Raw genomic sequence first — 21,447 nt, 5'->3', positions numbered from 1 at the left:
TCTTTCCAGCTTAATAATATCCTTCCTATAATAGGGTGACCAGAACTGCACACAGTATTCCAAGAGTGGCCGTACCAATGTCTTGTACAACTTCAACAAGACGTCCCAACTCCTGTATTCAATGTTCTGACCAATGAAACCAAGCATGCCGAATGCCTTCTTCACCACCCTGTCCACCTGCGACTCCACCTTCAAGGAGCTATGAACCTGTACTCCTAGATCTCTTTGTTCTATAACTCTCCCCAACGCCATACCATTAACTGAGTAGGTCCTGGCCTGATTTGATCTGTCACCTCACATTTATCTAAATTAAACTCCATCTGCCATTTGTCGGCCCACTGGCCTAATTGATCAAGATCCCGTTGCAATCCTAGATAACCTTCTTCACTATCCACTGTGCCACCAATCTTGGTGTCATCTGCAAACTTACTAACCATGCCTCCTAAATTCTCATCCAAATCATTAATATAAATCACAAATAACAGTGAACCCAGCACCGATCCCTGAGGCACAGCACTGGTCACAGGCCTCCAGTTTGAAAAGCAACCCTCTACAACCACCCTCTGCCTTCTGTCGTCCAGCCAGTTTTGAATCCAATTGGCAACCTCACCCTGGATCCCGTGAGCTTTAACCTTCTGCAACATTCTAGCATGCGGTACCTTGTCAAAGGTTTTGCTAAAGTCCATGTAGACAACGTCTACTGCACTGCCCTCATCTACCTTCTTGGTCACCCCCTCAAAAAACTCAATCAAATTTGTGAGACTACCCCAGAATAAAGGAGGCTGGAGAGGAAATTGCTGAGGCCTTGACAGAAATCTTTGGATCCTCGCTGTCTTCAGGGGATGTCCCGGAGGACTGGAGAATAGCCAATGTTGTTCCTCTGTTTAAGAAGGGTAGCAAGGATAATCCCGGGAACTACAGGCCGGTGAGCCTTACTTCAGTGGTAGGGAAATTACTGGAGAGAATTCTTCGAGACAGGATCTACTCCCATTTGGAAGCAAATGGACGTATTAGTGAGAGGCAGCACGGTTTTGTGAAGGGAAGGTCGTGTCTCACTAACTTGATAAGAGTTTTTCGAGGAGGTCACTAAGATGATTGATGCAGGTAAGGCAGTGGATGTTGTCAATATGGACTTCAGGAAGGCCTTTGACAAGGTCCCTCATGGTAGACTAGTACAAAAGGTGAAGTCACACGGGATGAGCTGGCAAGGTGGATACAGAACTGGCTAGGCCATAGAAGGCAGAGAGTAGCAATGGAAGGATGCTTTTCTAATTGGAGGGCTGTGACCAGTGGTGTTCCACAGGGATCAGTGCTGGGACCTTTGCTGTTTGTAGTATATATAAATGATTTGGAGGAAAATGTAACTGGTCTGATTAGTAAGTTTGCAGACGACACAAAGGTTGGTGGAATTGCGGATAGCGATGAGGACTGCCGGAGGATACAGCAGGATTTAGATTGTTTGGAGACTTGGGCGGAGAGATGGCAGATGGAGTTTAATCCGGACAAATGTGAGGTAATGTATTTTGGAAGGTCTAATGCAGGTAGGGAATATATAGTGAATGGTAGAACCCTCAAGAGTATTGAAAGTCAGAGAGATCTAGGTGTACAGGTCCACAGGTCACTGAAAGGGGCAACGCAGGTGGAGAAGGTAGTCAAGAAGGCATACGGCATGCTTGCCTTCATTGGCCGGGGCATTGAGTATAAGAATTGGCAAGTCATGTTGCAGCTGTATAGAACCTTAGTTAGGCGACACTTGGAGTATAGTGTTCAATTCTGGTCGCCACACTACCAGAAGGATGTGGAGGCTTTAGAGTGGGTGCAGAAGAGATTTACCAGAATGTTGCCTGGTATGGAGGGCATTAGCTATGAGGAGCGGTTGAATAAACTCGGTTTGTTCTCACTGGAACGAAGGAGGTTGAGGGGAGACCTGATAGAGGTATACAAAATTATGAGGGGCATAGACAGAGTGGATAGTCAGAGGCTTTTCCCCAGGGTAGAGGGGTCAATTACTAGGGGGCATAGGTTTAAGGTGAGAGGGGCAAGGTTTAGAGTAGATGTACGAGGCAAGTTTTTTTACGCAGAGGGTAGTGGGTGCCTGGAACTCGCTACCGGAGGAGGTGGTGGAAGCAGGGACGATAGTGACAGTTAAGGGGCATCTTGACAAATACATGAATAGGATGGGAATAGAGGGATACGGACCCAGGAAGTGTAGAAGATTGTAGTTTAGTCGGGCAGCATGGTCGGCACGGGCTTGGAGGGCCGAAGGGCCTGTTCCTGTGCTGTACATTTCTTTGTTCTTTGTTCTTTGTGCAGAGGAGATTTCCCAGAATGTGGCATGGTATGGAGGGAAGATCTTATGAGGAAAGGCTGAGGGACTTGAGGCTGTTTTCGTTCGAGCGAAGAAGATTCAGAGGTGACTTAATTGAGGCATACAAGATGATCAGAGGATTGGATAGGGTGGACAGTGAGAGCCTTCTTCCTCGGATGGCGATGTCTCGCACGAGGGGACATAGCTTTAAATTGAGGAGATCGATATGACAGATGTCAGAGGTGGGTTCTTTACTCGGAGAGTAGCAAGGGCGTGGAATGCCCTGCCTGCAACAGTAGTGGACTCGCCAACACTAAGGGCATTCAAATGGTCATTGGATAGACATATGGACGATAAAGGAATAGTGTAGATGGGCTTTAGAGTGGTTTGACAGGTCGGCGCAACATCGAGGGCCGAAGGGCTTGTACTGCGCTGTAATGTTCTATGTTCTCACCAAGCTCCCATTCTCGTCAAATTTCCATAAACACCATTTAGCAGATATTCCAAACTTTGGACACACCTCAATCCATCAGAAAATATCCCTCTAATAAAGATGTTGCAGAACTGGTCAGGCAACAGCTCCAATAATGAACAGCCAATCATGGATCTACTTCCAGCTGTTCGTCTGCTAACAGCCACTTGCAGTTCACAAGTAACCTTTTGAAATCATAAAACTGATTACATTTCAATTTGATAACAAGACCCGGTCTGTACTCAACCCCAGAGAATTCTCAGTGAGCTGGAAAGGGATTTTACCCAAAGGAAATGAAGTCAAGAATAGATAGGGGGAAAACAGGAATCGGACAGTGGGAGATCATCTAAAAAGGGAGATGGTTCAGGTACAGAATAGATTGAATCACATGAGAGAAACGTTTAACTCCCCAGATAACTAAAGACTGTATCATTCTATCGCATATATATGTATCATATATATTGAATATTTATTATGGTGTAGGAAAGCAATGAACCTCAGGCTAAGAAGCTGACTCTCCACTCAGTTCCTTAGTTGGAAAATATGTGACTGAAGGGTGATCTGCAGATTATATTTAAAGTTGAGATTGTGGCATTTGGTAGCTTTGTGAGACAGACTGCAATAAGTTAGATTTGAACATCACCTTTCTCGAGGATCCTTTCTGTAAAACAGATGCCATAGTATTGGCACATTTCCAGAATTTTCTTATATTCTCTCAGGCACCGTTGCCGATATGTATTGGTTGCCTCCCCCATCTCTCCTGCCATTGTAGTTGGTAGAGAATGGCAGGCCATGGAACGCTCCTCTCCTCTCAGAAGCAGACATTCTTCTGTCAGATCCACATGATGCAGTTTGCTCTACGGGGGTTAGATCAGAGCCAATGAATGGCAAATATTGAATCGTATATTTCAGAATAACTGATGTTTCAGTGGGTAAATTGACTGTAACACTTCAAAGCCAATCAGATAGGCTCAGGGCAACTATTGCTCTTAAGAGTCCTCAAGACCATAAGATATAGGAGCAGAATTAGACCATTCAGCCCATCAAGTCTGCTCCACCATTCAATCATGGCCGATATGTTCCTCATTGCCATGTTCTGCCTTCTCCCCATAATCCCTGATTCCCTTATCAATCAAGAAATCCCCTTGTTAATCAAGAACACCAGATTTGTGCTTGAGGTGCTGTTACCTACAGGGCTACAATCCAAGAGCTGGAAGATGGAATTAGACAGAACTGTTCTTTCATAGAACACAAAAACTAGAATCATGAACGAGTCATAAAATCAGTGCGCAGAGGTGGCAATTCAGCCCATCTAGTCTGCACTGATGACTCTTATTGTTGGAAAATGGGATTAGAATAGTTAGGTGGTTGTTTTTGACCGGCACAAACATGATGGGCCGAAGGGCATTTTTTCTACTGTAAGCCTCTAGGATTCTATGACTCTGTAACTCTTTGAAATAGCACCTTTTGTGAGGACCACAAAGAATCCAGCATGAGTATGTAGAATCGAAAAAAATAACTTATTTACAATTAGATATATACAACAGCAGCAGTACTTCACCACTGCTCACTCCGCTCCGCTGGTTCCACACTGGCCAGTTCTATTTATCCAGGTGACTCTGCTAATGATTTCTCCGCCCCCCACCCCCCGCTCATTGGGGAAACTCATACTCACCTAATCTTCTGTAACCAATCTCTTCCCAACAGACTGGGTCTCTGTCCTTCCACAAGAACTAAAGGGAGATTGGCCCCCTGCTCCCTGTAGGCCACTGGGATATTCACTGGGTTGTTCCAAAGATCTTCAAAATTTCCCTGGTGTATGTTGAAAGGTAGGCTGGGTCGTACACTTCAAGCTTAAAGACCGTGTTCCTGCATGAAGATATTGGAAAGTGTGCCCACCCACGACGGTCACCGAAGCACCAGTGTCAACTTCCATGTTAGGGGGTTTACCATTTGCCCTCAAGACAATTTCAATTGAAGCCATCTTATTCAATTAGATTACATTCAACCTATGTATCAACCATTGGGCAGCGCGGTAGCAGAGTGGTTAGCACAATTGCTTCACAGCTCCAGGGTCCCAGGTTCGATTCCTGGCTTGGGTCACTGTCTGTGCGGAGTCTGCACGTTCTCCCCCTGTATGCGTGGGTTTCCTCTGGGTGCTCCGGTTTCCTCCCACAGTCCAAAGATGTGCAGGTTAGGTGGATTGGCTATGCTAAATTGCCCTTAGTGTCCAAAATTGCCCTTCGTATTGGGTGGGGGTCATTGGGTTATGGGGATAGGGTGGAGGATTCTGGGCCTCCCGGAGGGGCTGGACGTGGGGGCCTATGTGGTCACCATGTTAAACTCGCTGATGGGAGCGGGGTCCTTCCAGGGGCCCCTGGAGCTGGAAGGGGCCCATAGAGTGTTGGCGAGGAGGCCCAAGGCTAACGAGCCTCCGCGGCGGTGCTGGTGCGGTTCCATCGGTTCGTCGATCGGGAGTGTGTGCTCAGGTGGGCCAAGAAGGAGAGGAGCAGCAGGTGGGAGAACGCGGAGGTTCGGATATATCAGGACTGGAGTGCGGAGGTGGCGAAGAGGAGGGCCGGGTACAATTGAGCAAAGGCGTGGCTGCACAGGAAGGGGGTGAAGTTTGGCTTGTTGCAGCCGGCGCGACTGTGGGTTACCTACAAGGACCGGTACCATTATTTTGAGTCTCCAGAGGAGGCGTGGGCCTTTGTTCAAGCCGAGAAGCTGGACACAGACTGAGGGTCGGGATGGGCGATTGGGGACTGCGGTGGATATGTTATGCCTATTTTTGGTTGGGGGGGGGCCTTTGCATTGTTTTGGGTTTCTTTTTCTCTGTGTTTTTCTCTTTCGGGTTGGGGAGGGTGGATGGGGCGGGTTGGGCACTGTTTTGGTTGGTGGCGGGGCCTGGTAGGTGGAGAGCGCGGGGTTTTTTCCCGCGCCGAAGACTGGGGGGGGGGGGGGGGGGGGAGCGAGGATTGTTTCCCGCACTTAGAACGGAGGGGGAGAGCCTGTGAATGGGGAGCGGGAGAGGATGGTGTGCCACACAATGGGAGGAGTCGAAGGGGAGGCGGGAGTGGCCGGGGTCAGCAGGAGTCAGCTGACTTGCGGAAGTGCAATGGGGGGAGTAAACCAGCTAGGATGGTTTAATTGGGGGGGGGGGGGGGGGAAGAGAGAATTCGAGTTGCTGCTGCTAAGATCAAGGAGGAGCTGGAGCGAGTGGGGTGGGTCGAGATGGGGGTATGCCGCTGTGGGGAACGGGCCGGGTGTGGGGTATGGCGCATGGCTGGCTGAGGAGGGGTCATGGCTCGTCGGCGGGGGAGGGGGGCAGGTAGCCCCCTGATCCGGCTGATAACCTGGAATGTAAGGGGACTGAATGGGCCAGTTAAGCGGACCCGCGTGTTCGCGCACCTGAAGGGGCTCAAGGCGGATGTGGTTATGCTCCAGGAGACACACCTGAAGGTGGCAGACCAGGTAAGACTGAGGAAAGGGTGGGTAGGTCAGGTGTTTCACTCGGGGCTAGATGCCAAAAATCGAGGGGTGGCGATCTTGGTGGGAAAGAAGGTGTTATTCGAGGCGTCGAGCATTGTGGCAGATAATGGCGGTAGGTACATAATGGTAAGTGGTAAGTTGCAGGGAGAAGAGGGTGGTACTGGTCAATGTGTATGCTTCGAACTGGGACGATGCGGGTTTTATGCGGCGTATGTTGGGTCGGATCCCAGACTTGGAAGTGGGGGGCCTGATAATGGGGGGAGACTTTAACACGGTGTTGGATCCTGCACTGGATCGCTCCAGGTCTAGGACGGGTAGGAAGCCGGCAGCGGCTAGAGTGTTGACGGGATTTATGGACCAAATGGGAAGGGTGGACCCTTGGAGATTTGCAAGGCTGGGGGCTAGGGAATTTTCATTCTTCTCACATGTCCATAAGGCTTATTCTCAAATCGACTTTTTCATTTTGAGTAGGGCGCTGATAGCGAGAGTCGAGGATATCGAGTATTCGGCAATAGCCATTTCTGACCACGACCCGCATTGGGTGGACTTGGAGATGGGGGAGGAGAGGGACCAGCACCCGCTGTGGCGCTTGGAGGTGGGGCTGCTGGCGGACGAGGAGGTGAGTGAGCGGGTCCGAGGAACGGTTTCCCGTTCGAGGTCTATAAAAAATATATGGACCTGTTGGGCCCACTGTTAGTTAGGACCTTGAATGAGGCAAGGGAGGGGGGGGCTTTACCTCCGACGATGTCCCAGGCACTGATCTCCTTGATCCTGAAGCGGGACAAGGATCCCCTGCAATGTGGGTCTTACTGACCGATTTCCTTGCTAAATGTAGATGCCAAGGTGCTGGCGAAGGTCTTAGCCACGAGGATTGAGGATTGTGTGCCACAGATCATCCATGAAGACCAGACGGGGTTTGTGAAGGGGAGACAGTTGAACGCGAATGTGCGGAGGCTTTTGAACATTATCATGATGCCGGCGAGGGAGGGGGAGGCGGAGATAGCGGTGGCGATGGACGCTGAGAAAGCCTTCGATATGGTAGAGTGGGGGTACCTGTGGGAGGTGCTGAAGAGGTTCGGGTTTGGGGAGGGGTTTGTCAGGTGGGTTAGGTTAGTATGAGGTCCCGATGGCGAGTGTGGCCACAAATAGGAGGAGGTCCGAGTACTTTCGGTTGCACCGAGGGACGAGACAGGGGTGTCCCCTGTCCCCCCTGCTCTTCGCACTGGCGATTGAACCCCTGGCTATGGCACTGAGAGAGTCGAGGAACTGGAAGGGGTTGGTGCAGGGTGGGGAGGAGCATAGGGTGTCGTTTTATGCGGACGACCTGCTGCTGTATGTGGCGGACCCGGTGGGAGGAATGGCAGAGGTAATGAGGATCCTTAGGGAATTCGGGGACTTTTCGGGGTACAAGCTCAATATGGGGAAGAGCGAGCTGTTCGTAGTTCAGCTAGGGGACCAGGAGAGGGGGATTGGTGAGCTCCCACTAAAAAGGGCGGAGAGGAGTTTCAGATATTTGGGGGTTCAGGTGGCCAGGAGCTGGGGGGGCCCTGCATAGGCTTAACTTTACAAGGCTGGTGGAGCAAATGGCGGAGGAGTTCAAGAGGTGGGACGCGTTGCCGCTGTCCCTGGCGGGTAGGGTGCAGTCAGTCAAGATGACGGTGCTCCCAAGGTTTTTGTTCCTGTTCCAGTGCCACCCCATTCTTATCCCGAAGGCCTTCTTTAGGCGGGTCAGCAGGAGCATAACGGGGTTTGTGTGGGCGCGAAGGACCCAGAGGGTGAGAAGGGTGTTCCTCGAACGGAGTAGGGATGGGGGGGGGGGGCTGGCACTGCCCAACCTCTGTGGGTACTACTGGGCCGCCAATGCGGGGATGGTGCGCAAGTGGGTGATGGAGGGGGAGGGTGCGGCATGGAAGAGGCTGGAGACGGTGTCTTGTGTGGGTACGAGTCTGGGGGCGCTGGCAACGGCGCCACTGCCGCTCCAAGGAGGTATACCACGAGCCCGGTGGTGGTGGCGGCCCTCAAAATTTGGGGGCAGTGGAGACGGCATAGGGGGGAAGTTAGGGCCTCGGCGTGGACCCCATTACGGGGGAACCACCGGTTCGCCCCAGGAAGAACAGGTGGAGGGTTTTCGGGGTGGCACAGGGCAGGCATACGAAGGTTGGGGGACCTGTTTGTGGACGGGAAGTTCGCGAGCTTGGATGAGCTGGAGGAGAAGTACGGGCTCCCCCCGGGGAACACCTTCAGGTACTTACAGGTAAGGGCGTTTGCCAGGCGGCAGGTGGTGGAATTCCCACGGCTACTGCCACACACAGTACAGGACAGGGTGCTCTCGGGGGGGTGGGTGGGAGTCGGGAAGATCTCGGAAACTTACCAGGTGATGCAGGAGGAGGAGGAGGCCTCGGTGGTGGAGTTGAAAGGTAAGTGGGAGGAGGAGTTGGGAGAGGAGATTGAAGAGGGGACGTGGGCAGATGCCCTAGGGTGAACTCTTCCTCTTCATGCGCGAGGCTCAGCCTCATACAGTTTAAGGTGCTGCACAGGACACACATGACTGGGACAAGGATGAGCAGGTTCTTTGGGGGTGAGGACAGGTGTGTTAGGTGCTCAGGGAGCCCAGCAAATAACACCCATATGTTCCGGGCATGCCCAGCGCTGGAGGAATTTTGGAAGGGCGTAGCAAGGACGGTGTCGAGGGTGGTAGGATCCAGGGTAAAACCGGGCTGGGAGCTCGCAATATTTGGGGTTGCAGAGGAGCCGGGAGTGCAGGAGGCGAAAGAGGCCGGTATGCTGGCCTTTGCGTCCCTGGTAGCCCGGCGAAGGGATTCTTCTTCAGTGGAAAGATGTGAGGCCCCCAAGCGTGCAATCCTGGATCAACGATATGGCGGGGTTTATTAAATTGGAGAGGGAGAAATTTGCCTTAAGGGGATCGGTGCAAGGGTTTTTCAGGCGGTAGCAACCGTTCTTAGACTTCCTGGCAGATCGGTAGACAATGGTCAGCAGCAGCAGCAGGTTGGGGTGGGGGGGGGTTCTATTTTATTTTTGTTTGTCTATACTGGGGGAAATCTGAGGGGGTGTATATATTTGCTATGTTTGCTATGTGTTTCACAGAACATAGAACATAGAAAATACAGCACAGAACAGGCCCTTCGGCCCACGATGTTGTGCCGAACCTTTGTCCTAGATTTATCATAGACTATCACTGAACCCACAGTGCAGAAGGAGGCCACCCGGCCCCCCGAGTCCGCACCGGCCCCCGGAAAGAGCACCCCACCCAAACTCAACACCTCCACCCAACACAAAGGGCAAACGGGACACCAAGGGCAATTTATCATTGGCCAATTCACCTAACCCGCACATCTTTGGACTGTGGGAGGAAACCGGAGCACCCGGAGGAAACCCACGCAGACACGGGGAGGACGCGCAGACTCCGCACAGACAGTGACCCAAGCCGGAATCGAACCTGGGACCCTGGAGCTGTGAAGTAATTGTGCTATCCACAATGCTACCGTGCTGCCCTTGAGAACAAATAAATCGACACTATATCATTTTACTGTAATCCATGTACCTATCCAATAGCTGCTTGAAGGTCCCTAATGTTTCCGACTCAACTACTTCCACAGGCAGTGTATTCCATGCCCCCACTACTCTCTGGGTAAAGAACCTACCTCTGATATCCCTCCTATATCTTCCACCTTTCACCTTAAATTTATGTCCCCTTGTAATGGTTTGTTCCACCCGGGGAAAAAGTCTCTGACTGTCTACTCTATCTATTCCCCTGATCATCTTATAAACCTCTATCAAGTCGCCCCTCATCCTTCTCCGTTCTAATGAGAAAAGGCCTAGCACCCTCAACCTTTCCTCGTAAGACCTACTCTCCATTCCAGGCAACATCCTGGTAAATCTCCTTTGCACCTTTTCCAAAGCTTTCACATCCTTCCTAAAATGAGGCGACCAAAACTGTACACAGTACTCCAAATGTGGCCTTACCAAAGTTTTGTACAGCTGCATCATCACCTCACGGCTCTTAAATTCAATCCCTCTGTTAATGAACGCGAGCACACCATAGGCCTTCTTCACAGCTCTATCCACTTGAGTGGCAACTTTCAAAGATGTATGAACAGAGACCCCAAGATCTCTCTGCTCCTCCACATTGCCAAGAACTCTACCGTTAACCCTGTATTCCGCATTCATATTTGTCCTTCCAAAATGGACAACCTCACACTTTTCAGGGTTAAACTCCATCTGCCACTTCTCAGCCCAGCTCTGCATCCCATCTATGTCTCTTTGCAGCCGACAACAGCCCTCCTCACTATCCACAACTCCACCAATCTTCGTATCGTCTGCAAATTTACTGACCCACCCTTCAACTCCCTCATCCAAGTCATTAATGAAAATCACAAACAGCAGAGGACCCAGGACTGATCCCTGCGGTACGCCACTGGTAACTGGGATCCAGGCTGAATATTTGCCATCCACCACCACTCTCTGACTTCTATCGGTTAGCCAGTTCGTTATCCAACTGGCCAAATTTCCCACTATCCCATGCCTCCTTACTTTCTTCATAAGCCTACCCTGGGGAACTTTATCAAATGCCTTACTAAAATCCATGTACACTACATCCACTGCTTTACCTTCATCCACATGCTTGGTCACCTCCTCAAAGAATTCAATAAGACTTGTAAGGCAAGACCTGCCCCTCACAAATCCGTGCTGACTATCCCTAATCAAGCAGTGTCTTTCCAGATGCTCAGAAATCCTATCCTTCAGTACCCTTTCCATTACTTTGCCTACCACCGAAGTAAGACTAACTGGCCTGTAATTCCCAGGGTTATCCCGAGTCCCTTTTTTGAACAGGGGCATGACATTCGCCACTCTCCAATCCCCTGGTACCACCCCTGTTGACAGTGAGGACGAAAAGATCATTGCCAACGGCTCTGCAATTTCATCTCTTGCTTCCCATAGAATCCTTGGATATATCCCGTCAGGCCCGGGGGACTTGTCTATCCTCAAGTTTTTCAAAATGCCCAACACATCTTCCTTCCTAACAAGTATTTCCTCGAGCTTACCAATCTGTTTCACACTGTCCTCTCCAACAATATCGCCCCTCTCATTTGCAAATACAGAAGAAAAGTACTCGTTCAAGACCTCTCCTATCTCTTCAGACTCAATACACAATCTCCCGCTACTGTCCTTGATCGGACCTACCCTCGCTCTAGTCATTCTCATATTTCTCACATATGTGTAAAAGGCCTTGGGGTTTTCCTTGATCCTACCCGCCAAAGATTGTTCATGCCCTCTCTTAGCTCTCCTCATCCCTTTCTTCAGTTCCCTCCTGGCTATCTTGTATCCCTCCAATGCCCTGTTTGAACCTTGTTTCCTCAGCCTTACATAAGTCACCTTTTTCCTCTTAACAAGACATTCAACCTCTCTTGTCAACCATGGTTCCCTCACTCGACCATCTCTTCCCTGCCTGACAGGGACATACATATCAAGGACACGTAGTACCTGTTCCTTGAACAAGTTCCACATTTCATTTGTGTCCTTCCCTGCCAGCCTATGTTCCCAACTTATGCACTTCAATTCTTGTCTGACAACGTCATATTTACCCTTCCCCCAATTGTAAACCTTGCCCTGTTGCACGCACCTATCCCTCTCCATTACTAAAGTGAAAGTCACAGAATTGTGGTCACTATCTCCAAAATGCTCCCCCACTAACAAATCTATCACTTGCCCTGGTTCATTACCCAGTACTAAATCCAATATTGCCCCTCCTCTGGTCGGACAATCTACATACTGTGTTAGAAAAGCTTCCTGGACACACTGCACAAACACCACCCCATCCAAACTATTTGGTCTAAAGAGTTTCCACTCAATATTTGGGAAGATAAAGTCGCCCATGACTACTACCCTATGACTTCTGCACCTTTCCAAAATCTGTTTCCCAATCTGTTCCTCCACATCTCTGCTACTATTGGGGGGCCTATAGAAAACTCCTAACAAGGTCTGAGGTAAGTACCATATTTTATTATATTATTATTATTTTTTATAAAAATTTAATTAGTTGTTAGCCAGATCTTGGTAGAAAGTTAGAGGAATGGCAGGGAAGGGAGTGCAATGTTCCTCCTGCAGGATGTTTGAGGTGAGGGATGCAGTTAGTGTCCCTGCTGATTTTACCTGCAGGAAGTGTTGCCATCTCCAGCTCCTCCAAGACCGAGTTAGGGAACTGGAGCTGGAGTTGGAAGAACTTCGGATCATTCGGGAGGCAGAAGGGGTCATAGATAGCAGCTTCAGGGAATTAGTTACACCAAAGATTGGAGATAGGTGGGTAACTGTAAGAGGGACTGGGAAAAAGCAGTCAGTGCAGGGATCCCCTGCGGTCGTTCCCCTGAGAAACAAGTATACCGCTTTGGATACTTGTGGGGGGGGGGGGACTTACCAGGGGTAAGCCATGGGGTACGGGCCTCTGGCACGGAGTCTGTCCCTGTTGCTCAGAAGGGAAGGGGGGAAGAGGAGCAGAGCATTAGTAATTGGGGACTCTATAGTCAGGGGCACAGATAGGAGATTTTGTGGGAGCGTGAGAGACTCACGTTTGGTATGTTGCCTCCCAGGTGCAAGGGTACGTGATGTCTCGGATCGTGTTTTCCGGGTCCTTAGGGGGAGGGGGAGCAGCCCCAAGTCGTGGTCCACATTGGCACTAACGACATAGGTGGGAAAGGGGACAAGGATGTCAGGCAGGCTTTCAGGGAGCTAGGATGGAAGCTCAGAACTAGAACAAACAGAGTTGTTATCTCTGGGTTGTTGCCCGTGCCACGTGATAGTGAGATGAGGAATAGGGAGAGAGAGCATTTAAACACGTGGCTACAGGGATGGTGCAGGCGGGAGGGATTCAGATTTCTGGATAACTGGGGCTCTTTCTGGGGAAGGTGGGACCTCTACAGACAGGATGGTCTACATCTGAACCTGAGGGGCACAAATATTCTGGGGGGGAGATTTGTTAGTGCTCTTTGGGGGGGTTTAAACTAATGCAGCAGGGGCATGGGAACCTGGATTGTAGTTTTAGGGTAAGGGAGAATGAGAGTATAGAGGTCAGGAGCACAGATTTGACGTCGCAGGAGGGGGCCAGTGTTTAGGTAGGTGGTTTGAAGTGTGTCTACTTCAATGCCAGGAGTATACGAAACAAGGTAGGGGAACTGGCAGCATGGGTTGGCACCTGGGACTTCGATGTTGTGGCCATTTCGGAGACATGGATAGAGCAGGGACAGGAATGGATGTTGCAGGTTCCGGGGTTTAGGTGTTTCAGTAAGCTCAGAGAAGGAGGCAAAAGAGGGGTAGGTGTGGCGCTGCTAGTCAAGAGCAGTATTACGGTGGCGGAGAGGATGCTAGATGGGGACTCTTCTTCCGAGGTAGTATGGGCTGAAGTTAGAAACAGGAAAGGAGAGGTCACCCTGTTGGGAGTTTTTTATAGGCCTCCTAATAGTTCTAGGGATGTAGAGGAAAGGATGGCGAAGATGATTCTGGATAGGAGCGAAAGTAACAGGGTAGTTATTATGGGAGACTTTAACTTTCCAAATATTGACTGGAAAAGATATAGTTCGATTACAATAGATGGGTCGTTTTTTGTACAGTGTGTGCAGGAGGGTTTCCTGAAACAATATGTTGACAGGCCAACAAGAGGCGAGGCCACGTTGGATTTGGTTTTGGGTAATGAACCAGGCCAGGTGTTGGATTTGGAGGTAGGAGAGCACTTTGGGGACAGTGACCACAATTCGGTGACGTTTACGTTAATGATGGAAAGGGATAAGTATACACCGCAGGGCAAGAGTTATAGCTGGGGGAAGGGCAATTATGATGCCATTAGACGTGACTTGGGGGGGATAAGGTGGAGAAGTAGGCTGCAAGTGTTGGGCACACTGGATAAGTGGGGCTTGTTCAAGGATCAGCTACTGCGTGTTCTTGATAAGTATGTACCGGTCAGACAGGGAGGAAGGCGTCGAGCGAGGGAACCGTGGTTTACCAAGGAAGTGGAATCTCTTGTTAAGAGGAAGAAGGAGGCCTATGTGAAGATGAAGTGTGAAGTTTCGGTTGGGGCGATGGATAGTTACAAGGTAGCGAGGAAGGATCTAAAGAGAGAGCTAAGACGAGCAAGGAGGGGACATGAGAAGTATTTGGCAGGAAGGATCAAGGAAAACCCAAAAGCTTTCTATAGGTATGTCAGGAATAAGCGAATGACTAGGGAAAGAGTAGGACCAGTCAAGGACAGGGATGGGAAATTGTGTGTGGAGTCTGAAGAGATAGGCGATACTAAATGAATATTTTTCGTCAGTATTCACTCAGGAAAAAGATAATGTTGTGGAGGAGAATGCTGAGCCCCAGGCTAATAGAATAGATGGCATTGAGGTACGTAGGGAAGAGGTGTTGGCAATTCTGGACAGGCTGAAAATAGATAAGTCCCCGGGACCTGATGGGATTTATCCTAGGATTCTGATTGCTGGACCTTTGGCTTTGATTTTTATGTCATCATTGGCTACAGGAATAGTGTTGGAGGACTGGAGGACAGCAAATGTGGTCCCTTTGTTCAAAAAGGGGAGCAGAGACAACCCCGGCAACTATAGACCGGTGAGCCTCACGTCTGTAGTGGGTAAAGTCTTGGAGGGGATTATAAGAGACAAGATTTATAATCATCTAGATAGGAATAATATGATCAGGGATAGTCAGCATGGCTTTGTGAAGGGTAGGTCATGCCTCACAAACCTTATTGAGTTCTTTGAGAAGGTGACTGAACAGGTAGACGAGGGTAGAGCAGTTGATGTGGTGTATATGGATTTCAGCAAAGCGTTTGATAAGGTTCCCCACGGTAGGCTATTGCAAAAAATACGGAGGCTGGGGATAGAGGGTGATTTAGAGATGTGGATCAGAAATTGGCTAGCTGAAAGAAGACAGAGGGTGGTGGTTGATGGGAAATGTTCAGAATGGAGTACAGTCACAAGTGGAGTACCACAAGGATCTGTTCTGGGGCCGTTGCTGTTTATCATTTTTATCAATGACCTAGAGGAAGGCGCAGAAGGGTGGGTGAGTAAATTTGCAGACAATACTAAAGTCGGTGGTGTTGTCGATAGTGTGGAAGGATGTAGCAGGTTACAGAGGGATATAGATAAGCTGCAGAGCTGGGCTGAGAGGTGGCAAATGGAGTTTAATGTAGAGAAGTGTGAGGTGATTCACTTTGGAAGGAATAACAGGAATGTGGAATATTTGGCTAATGGTAAAGTTCTTGAAAGTGTGGATGAGCAGAGGGATCTAGGTGTCCATGTACATAGATCCCTGAAAGTTGCCACCCAGGTTGATAGGGTTGTGAAGAAGGCCTATGGAGTGTTGGCCTTTATTGGTAGAGGGATTGAGTTCCGGAGTCGGGAGGTCATGTTGCAGCTGTACAGAACTCTGGTACGGCCGCATTTGGAGTATTGCGTACAGTTCTGGTCACCGCATTATAGGAAGGACGTGGAGGCTTTGGAGCGGGTGCAGAGGAGATTTACCAGGATGTTGCCTGGTATGGAGGGAAAATCTTATGAGGAAAGGCTGATGGACTTGAGGTTCTTTTCGTTGGAGAGAAGAAGGTTAAGAGGAGACTTAATAGAGGCATACAAAATGATCAGGGGGTTGGATAGGGTGGACAGTGAGAGCCTTCTCCCACGGATGGATATGGCTGGCACGAGGGGACAAAACTTTAAACTGAGGGGTAATAGATATAGGACAGAGGTCAGAGGTAGGTTCTTTACGCAAAGAGTAGTGAGGCCGTGGAATGCCCTACCTGCTACAGTAGTGAACTCGCCAACATTGAGGGCATTTAAAGGTTTATTGGATAAACATATGGATGATAATGGCATAGTGTAGGTTAGATGGCTTTTGTTTCGGTGCAACATCGTGGGCTGAAGGGCCTGTACTGCGCTGTATTGTTCTATGTTCTAAGGTGACTGCTCCTTTCCTATTTCTGACTTCAACCCATACTACCTCAATAGGGTGACACTCCGCGAACTGCCTTTCTGCAGCTGTTATACTATCTCTAATTAACAATGCCACCCCCCCAACCTCTTTTACCACCCTCCCTAATCTTATTGAAACATCTATAACCAGGGACATCCAACAACCATTTCTGCCCCTCTTCTGTACAAGTTTCCGTGATGGCCACCACATCGTAGTCCCAAGTACCGATCCATGCCTTAAGTTCACCCACCGTATTCCTGATGCTTCTTGCGTTGAAGTATACACACTTCAACCCATCTCCGTGCCTGCAAGTACTCTCCTTTGTCAGTGTTCCCTTCCCTACTGCCTCATTACACGCTTTGGCGTCCTGAATATCGGCTACCTTAGTTGCTGGACTACAAATCCGGTTCCCATTCCCCTGCCAAATTAGTTTAAACCCTCCCGAAGAGTACTAGAAAACCTCCCTCCCAGGATATTGGTGCCCCTCTGGTTCAGATGCAACCCGTCCTGCTTGTACAGGTCCCACCTTCTCCAGAATGCGCTCCAATTATCCAAATACCTGAAGCCCTCCCTCCTACACCATTCCTGCAGCCACGTGTTCAACTGTACTCTCTCCCTATTCCTAGCCTCGCTATCACGTGGCACCGGCAACAAACCAGAGATGACAACTCTGTCTGTCCTGGCTTTTAACTTCCAGCCTAACTCCCTAAACTTGTTTATTACCTCCACACCCCTTTTCCTACCTGTCGTTGGTACCAATGTGCACCACGACTTCTGGCTGCTCCCCCTCCCCCTTAAGGATCCTGATGACACGATCCGAGACATCCCTGGCACCCGGGAGGCAACATACCTTCCGGGGGTCTCGCTCGCGACCACAGAATCTCCTATCTATTCCCCTAACCATTGAATCTCCTACAACTATTGCTTTTCTATTCTCCCCCCTTCCCTTCTGAGCCCCAGAGCCAGACTCAGTGCCAGAGACCTGGCCGCTAGTGCCTTCCCCCGGTAGGTCATCCCCCCCAACAGCATCCAAAACGGTATACTTGTTTTGAAGGGGAACGGCCACGAGGGATCCCTGCACTGTCTGCCTGTTTGTTTTTTTCCCCCTGACTGTAACCCAGCTATTCTTGTCCTGTACCTTGGATGTGGTTACCTCCTTGTAACTCTTCTCAATCACCCCCTCTGCCTCCCGGATGATCAGAAGTTCATCCAGCTTCAGCTCCAGTTCCCTAACACGGTCTTTGAGGAGCTGAAGTTGGGTGCACTTCCCGCAGGTATAGTCAGTGGGGACACCGGTGGCATCCCTTACCACCCACATCCTACAGGAGGAGCATATAACTGGCCTAGCCTCCATCCCCTCTTACCTTACAGAATATAGCTGCCGTGTGGACTAACTAGATCTCCGCCCTCCGACCCTGCTCCCAGTCAGCTACACTTTCTGTAAACTCCTGGCTCTCTTCGCACTCTTTGCGGAAATGTCATAAACAAAATGAAAGGAGCAACTTACTCCCTCCTCACCTAACTCCCTCGGTCACCAAACTCTCACTATCGCACTCAAATGCACCAAATTCAGCACTCAGTGCAAACTGTGAATCTAGCCTCTGAAAAACTGGCCTAATCCAATTAACTAATTAACAAGCTCCAGCTGCAAGTGCCTACAAGTAGAAGCCTGTTTAAAGCTGATTCAAAATTCACCTTCTTCTAAACCAAACAGCAACTTTTAAGTTAATTAACTAAATAAAAGAAAGACTAAACTTTAGATAAAAATGAAGCCTTATACTCCCTCGGTCACCAAACTCTCACTATCGCACTCAAATGCACCAAATTCAGCACTCAGTGCAAAAAAACTGGCGGGTGTTAATATATTATTTATGTATAGGGGGGTACTGGGTTGTTTTGTTTTGTTTGGTATTTAATTCTATTGGGTTCCTTTTACATTTTGTTGTTGATATTTTGTGAAAACTTTAATAATAAGTTTTTTTTTAAAAGAGGAAAAATAACTTAGGAGAGGTTCCTGATCAAGGTGTTAAGATTCAAAACAGAGGTATAAAAGCCAACATAAGTGTACTTCACCAGAATGCTCGTAGTATTCGGAATAAGGTAAATGAGTTGATGGCGCAAATCATCGTGAATGATAATGATTTAGTGGCCATTACTGAAACATGGTTAAAGGATGGTCACGACTGGGAGTTAAATATCCAAGGGTATCAAACTATTCTTAAGGACAGAGTGGATGGTAAAGGAGGTGGTATAGCTCTGTTATTTAAGGATGACATCCGGGGAATAGTAAGGGTGGACATCGGTGCTATGGAGGATAAGGTTGAACCCACGTGGGTGGAAATCAGGAATAGTAAGGTGAAAAGGTCACTGAAAGGAGTAGTCTATAGGCCACCAAATAGTAAAATTATGGTAGGGCAGGCAATAAACAAAGAAATAACTATGCATGTAGAAATGGTACAGCAGTTATCATGGGGGATTTTAATCTACATGTTGATTGGTTTAACCAGGTCGGTCAAGGCAGCCTTGAGGAGGAGTTTATAGAATGTATACGCGATAGTTTCCTCGAACAGTATGTAATGGAACCTACGATGGAACAAGCGGTCCTAGATCTGGTCCTGTGTAATGAGACAGGATTCTTTAATGAAAAAATTAGTAAATTTGCAGACGATACTAAAGTCGGTGGTGTTGTCGATAGTGTGGAAGGATGTAGCAGGTTACAGAGGGATATAGATAAGCTGCAGAGCTGGGCTGAGAGGTGGCAAATGGAGTTTAATGTAGAGAAGTGTGAGGTGATTCACTTTGGAAGGAATAACAGGAATGCGGAATATTTGGCTAATGGTAAAGTTCTTGAAAGTGTGGATGAGCAGAGGGATCTAGGTGTCCATGTACATAGATCCCTGAAAGTTGCCACCCAGGTTGATAGGGTTGTGAAGAAGGCCTATGGAGTGTTGGCCTTTATTGGTAGAGGGATTGAGTTCCGGAGTCGGGAGGTCATGTTGCAGCTGTACAGAACTCTGGTACGGCCGCATTTGGAGTATTGCGTACAGTTCTGGTCACCGCATTATAGGAAGGACGTGGAGGCTTTGGAGCGGGTGCAGAGGAGATTTACCAGGATGTTGCCTGGTATGGAGGGAAAATCTTATGAGGAAAGGCTGATGGACTTGAGGTTGTTTTCGTTGGAGAGAAGAAGGTTAAGAGGAGACTTAATAGAGGCATACAAAATGATCAGGGGGTTGGATAGGGTGGACAGTGAGAGCCTTCTCACGCGGATGGATATGGCTGGCACGAGGGGACATAACTTTAAACTGAGGGGTAATAGATATAGGACAGAGGTCAGAGGTAGGTTCTTTACGCAAAGAGTAGTGAGGCCGTGGAATGCCCTACCTGCTACAGTAGTGAACTCGCCAACATTGAGGGCATTTAAAAGTTTATTGGATAAACATATGGATGATAATGCCATAGTGTAGGTTAGATGGCTTTTGTTTTGGTGCAACATCGTGGGCCGAAGGGCCTGTACTGCGCTGTATTGTTCTATGTTCTATCTCATAGTTAGGGATCCTCACGGAAGGAGCGATCATAATATGGTGGAATTTAAAATACAGATGGAGGGTGAGAAGGTAAAATCAAACAATGGTGTTTTGTGCTTAAACAAAGGAGATTACAGTGGGATGAGAGAAGAGCTAGCGAAGGTAGACTGGGAGCAAAGGCTTTATGGTGAAACAATTGAGGAACAGTGGAGAACCTTCCAAGTGATTTTTCACAGTGCTCAGCAAAGGTTTATACCAACAAAAAGGAAGGACGGTAGAAAGAGAGAAAATCGGCCGTGGATATTGTCGTGCAAGAGTGCCTTTAAGAACTGGATGTTTAAGCAATGTACCTTTAAGAAAACAATGATGTCATAGAGTGGGTGGAGCTCAGCTCAGCCATTTTGCAGTTCGGTTTTGCAGTTTGAAAAGTGGCTGGCTGGTTTTGCTGACAGCAGTTTAAAAGTGCCTGGCTGATTTGCTGTGAGCTGATTAAAAGGAGAAAGTCAGTTTGAGACAGCAGCTTGAGAAGTTCTGGTTTGCTGTGAGTTGCTTGAAGGGAGAAAGCCAGTTGGAAACCGCAGTTTGTGTGTGTCTGTGTTCCAGAGAGCTGCAGGAAGAAAGCAAGGTGCTGGAGCTGAAGTCAACCAAGCTAATATATCTCTGCCATTCTACAGAAAATATATATATCCTTTAACCTGATGTGATACTGTTTAAACGTGTTAAGTCTCTTGGAAGTTTGAAGGAACATTTTAAGGAATTATTTACTGTTGCAAAATTTTCTGAGTTGTCTTTGAAATAAGGGGTGTTAAGAGATCCAATGTTTATTTAAGATGTTAAGTTGAGTTCATGGAATAAACAGTGTTGTGTGTTTAAATACCCACGTGTCCATAATTGTAATCCCACACCCAAGGAAAAAGCCGTGTGCTAGGAAAAGCAACAAATCCATTAAAGGTTGGTTGAATTCCATGATACATTCTGGGGTTCTGAAAACGCCTCGCCCATAACAATTAGAACATAGAACATTAAAGCGCAATAGAGGCCTTTCGGCCCTTGATGTTGCGCCGACCTGTTGGGGGCTCGTCCGGGATAAAAGTCTATCTATTGGAATAGCTTTTGTGAACTTAAAGACAGTGAAGGATTGTTGCTTTTCCGGTGTGGTATTTTAGTTTAAATGGGGAGAGTGTTGTGAACAATGGCTCTTTCAGAGGCTTAGAAGTTTTTGGGGGTGGAGAATGTCACATGCAGTACTTTACAGACAGAAACGAAAAGGAGACTGTTAGATTTGACAAGAACATTGCAGTTAACATTACCTGACAAAATGTGAAAAGGTGAGGTAATTATGGCGGTGGTTGAGCATTTAAAGTTGCCTGAGATAGAGTTTGACTCATTGGAAATGGCAAAAATTCAGTTGCAAATTAAACAAATGGAAGATGAGAAAGAATTAAAGTGGCTGGCATACGAGAGTGAGAGAGAGGAATAAGAAAGAGAAAGAGAGAGGAGAAGAGAGGAAAAAGAAAAGGAGAGAGAAGAAAGGAGAAAAGAAAGAATAGCCCTAGCAGAACAAAAAGAAAAAGGGAGCTACAGATCAGGGAAAAAGATAAAGAGAGGGTGTTTGAACTTCAGAGAATGGCCATGAAACATGACAATCAGTTGAAATTGGCAGACGTAGAGGG

At 48.4% G+C, this 21,447-nt stretch overlaps 1 protein-coding gene across 3 annotated transcripts in view; it reads right to left on the bottom strand.

Moving 5' to 3' along the window:
* The window catches only part of efcab12 (EF-hand calcium binding domain 12), a 226,859-nt gene that overhangs the window by 160,786 nt on the left and 44,626 nt on the right, over nt 1–21,447 (bottom strand). For 2 of the 3 annotated variants that reach the window (XM_072471972.1, XM_072471971.1), the window contains exon 3: nt 3,424–3,637. The exons of the other annotated variant lie outside the window; for it this stretch is intronic. In XM_072471972.1, coding sequence (XP_072328073.1) covers nt 3,424–3,637 — 214 coding nt within the window. The remainder of the gene's footprint in view (nt 1–3,423; nt 3,638–21,447) is intronic. 3 annotated transcript variants of the gene reach the window in all.

This window comes from Scyliorhinus torazame, chromosome 13, assembly GCF_047496885.1.
Source record: "Scyliorhinus torazame isolate Kashiwa2021f chromosome 13, sScyTor2.1, whole genome shotgun sequence".
Classification (NCBI taxonomy): domain Eukaryota; kingdom Metazoa; phylum Chordata; class Chondrichthyes; order Carcharhiniformes; family Scyliorhinidae; genus Scyliorhinus; species Scyliorhinus torazame.
Note: the sequence above shows the minus strand (reverse complement) of the source record. Positions and strands in the feature narration are given on the sequence as shown.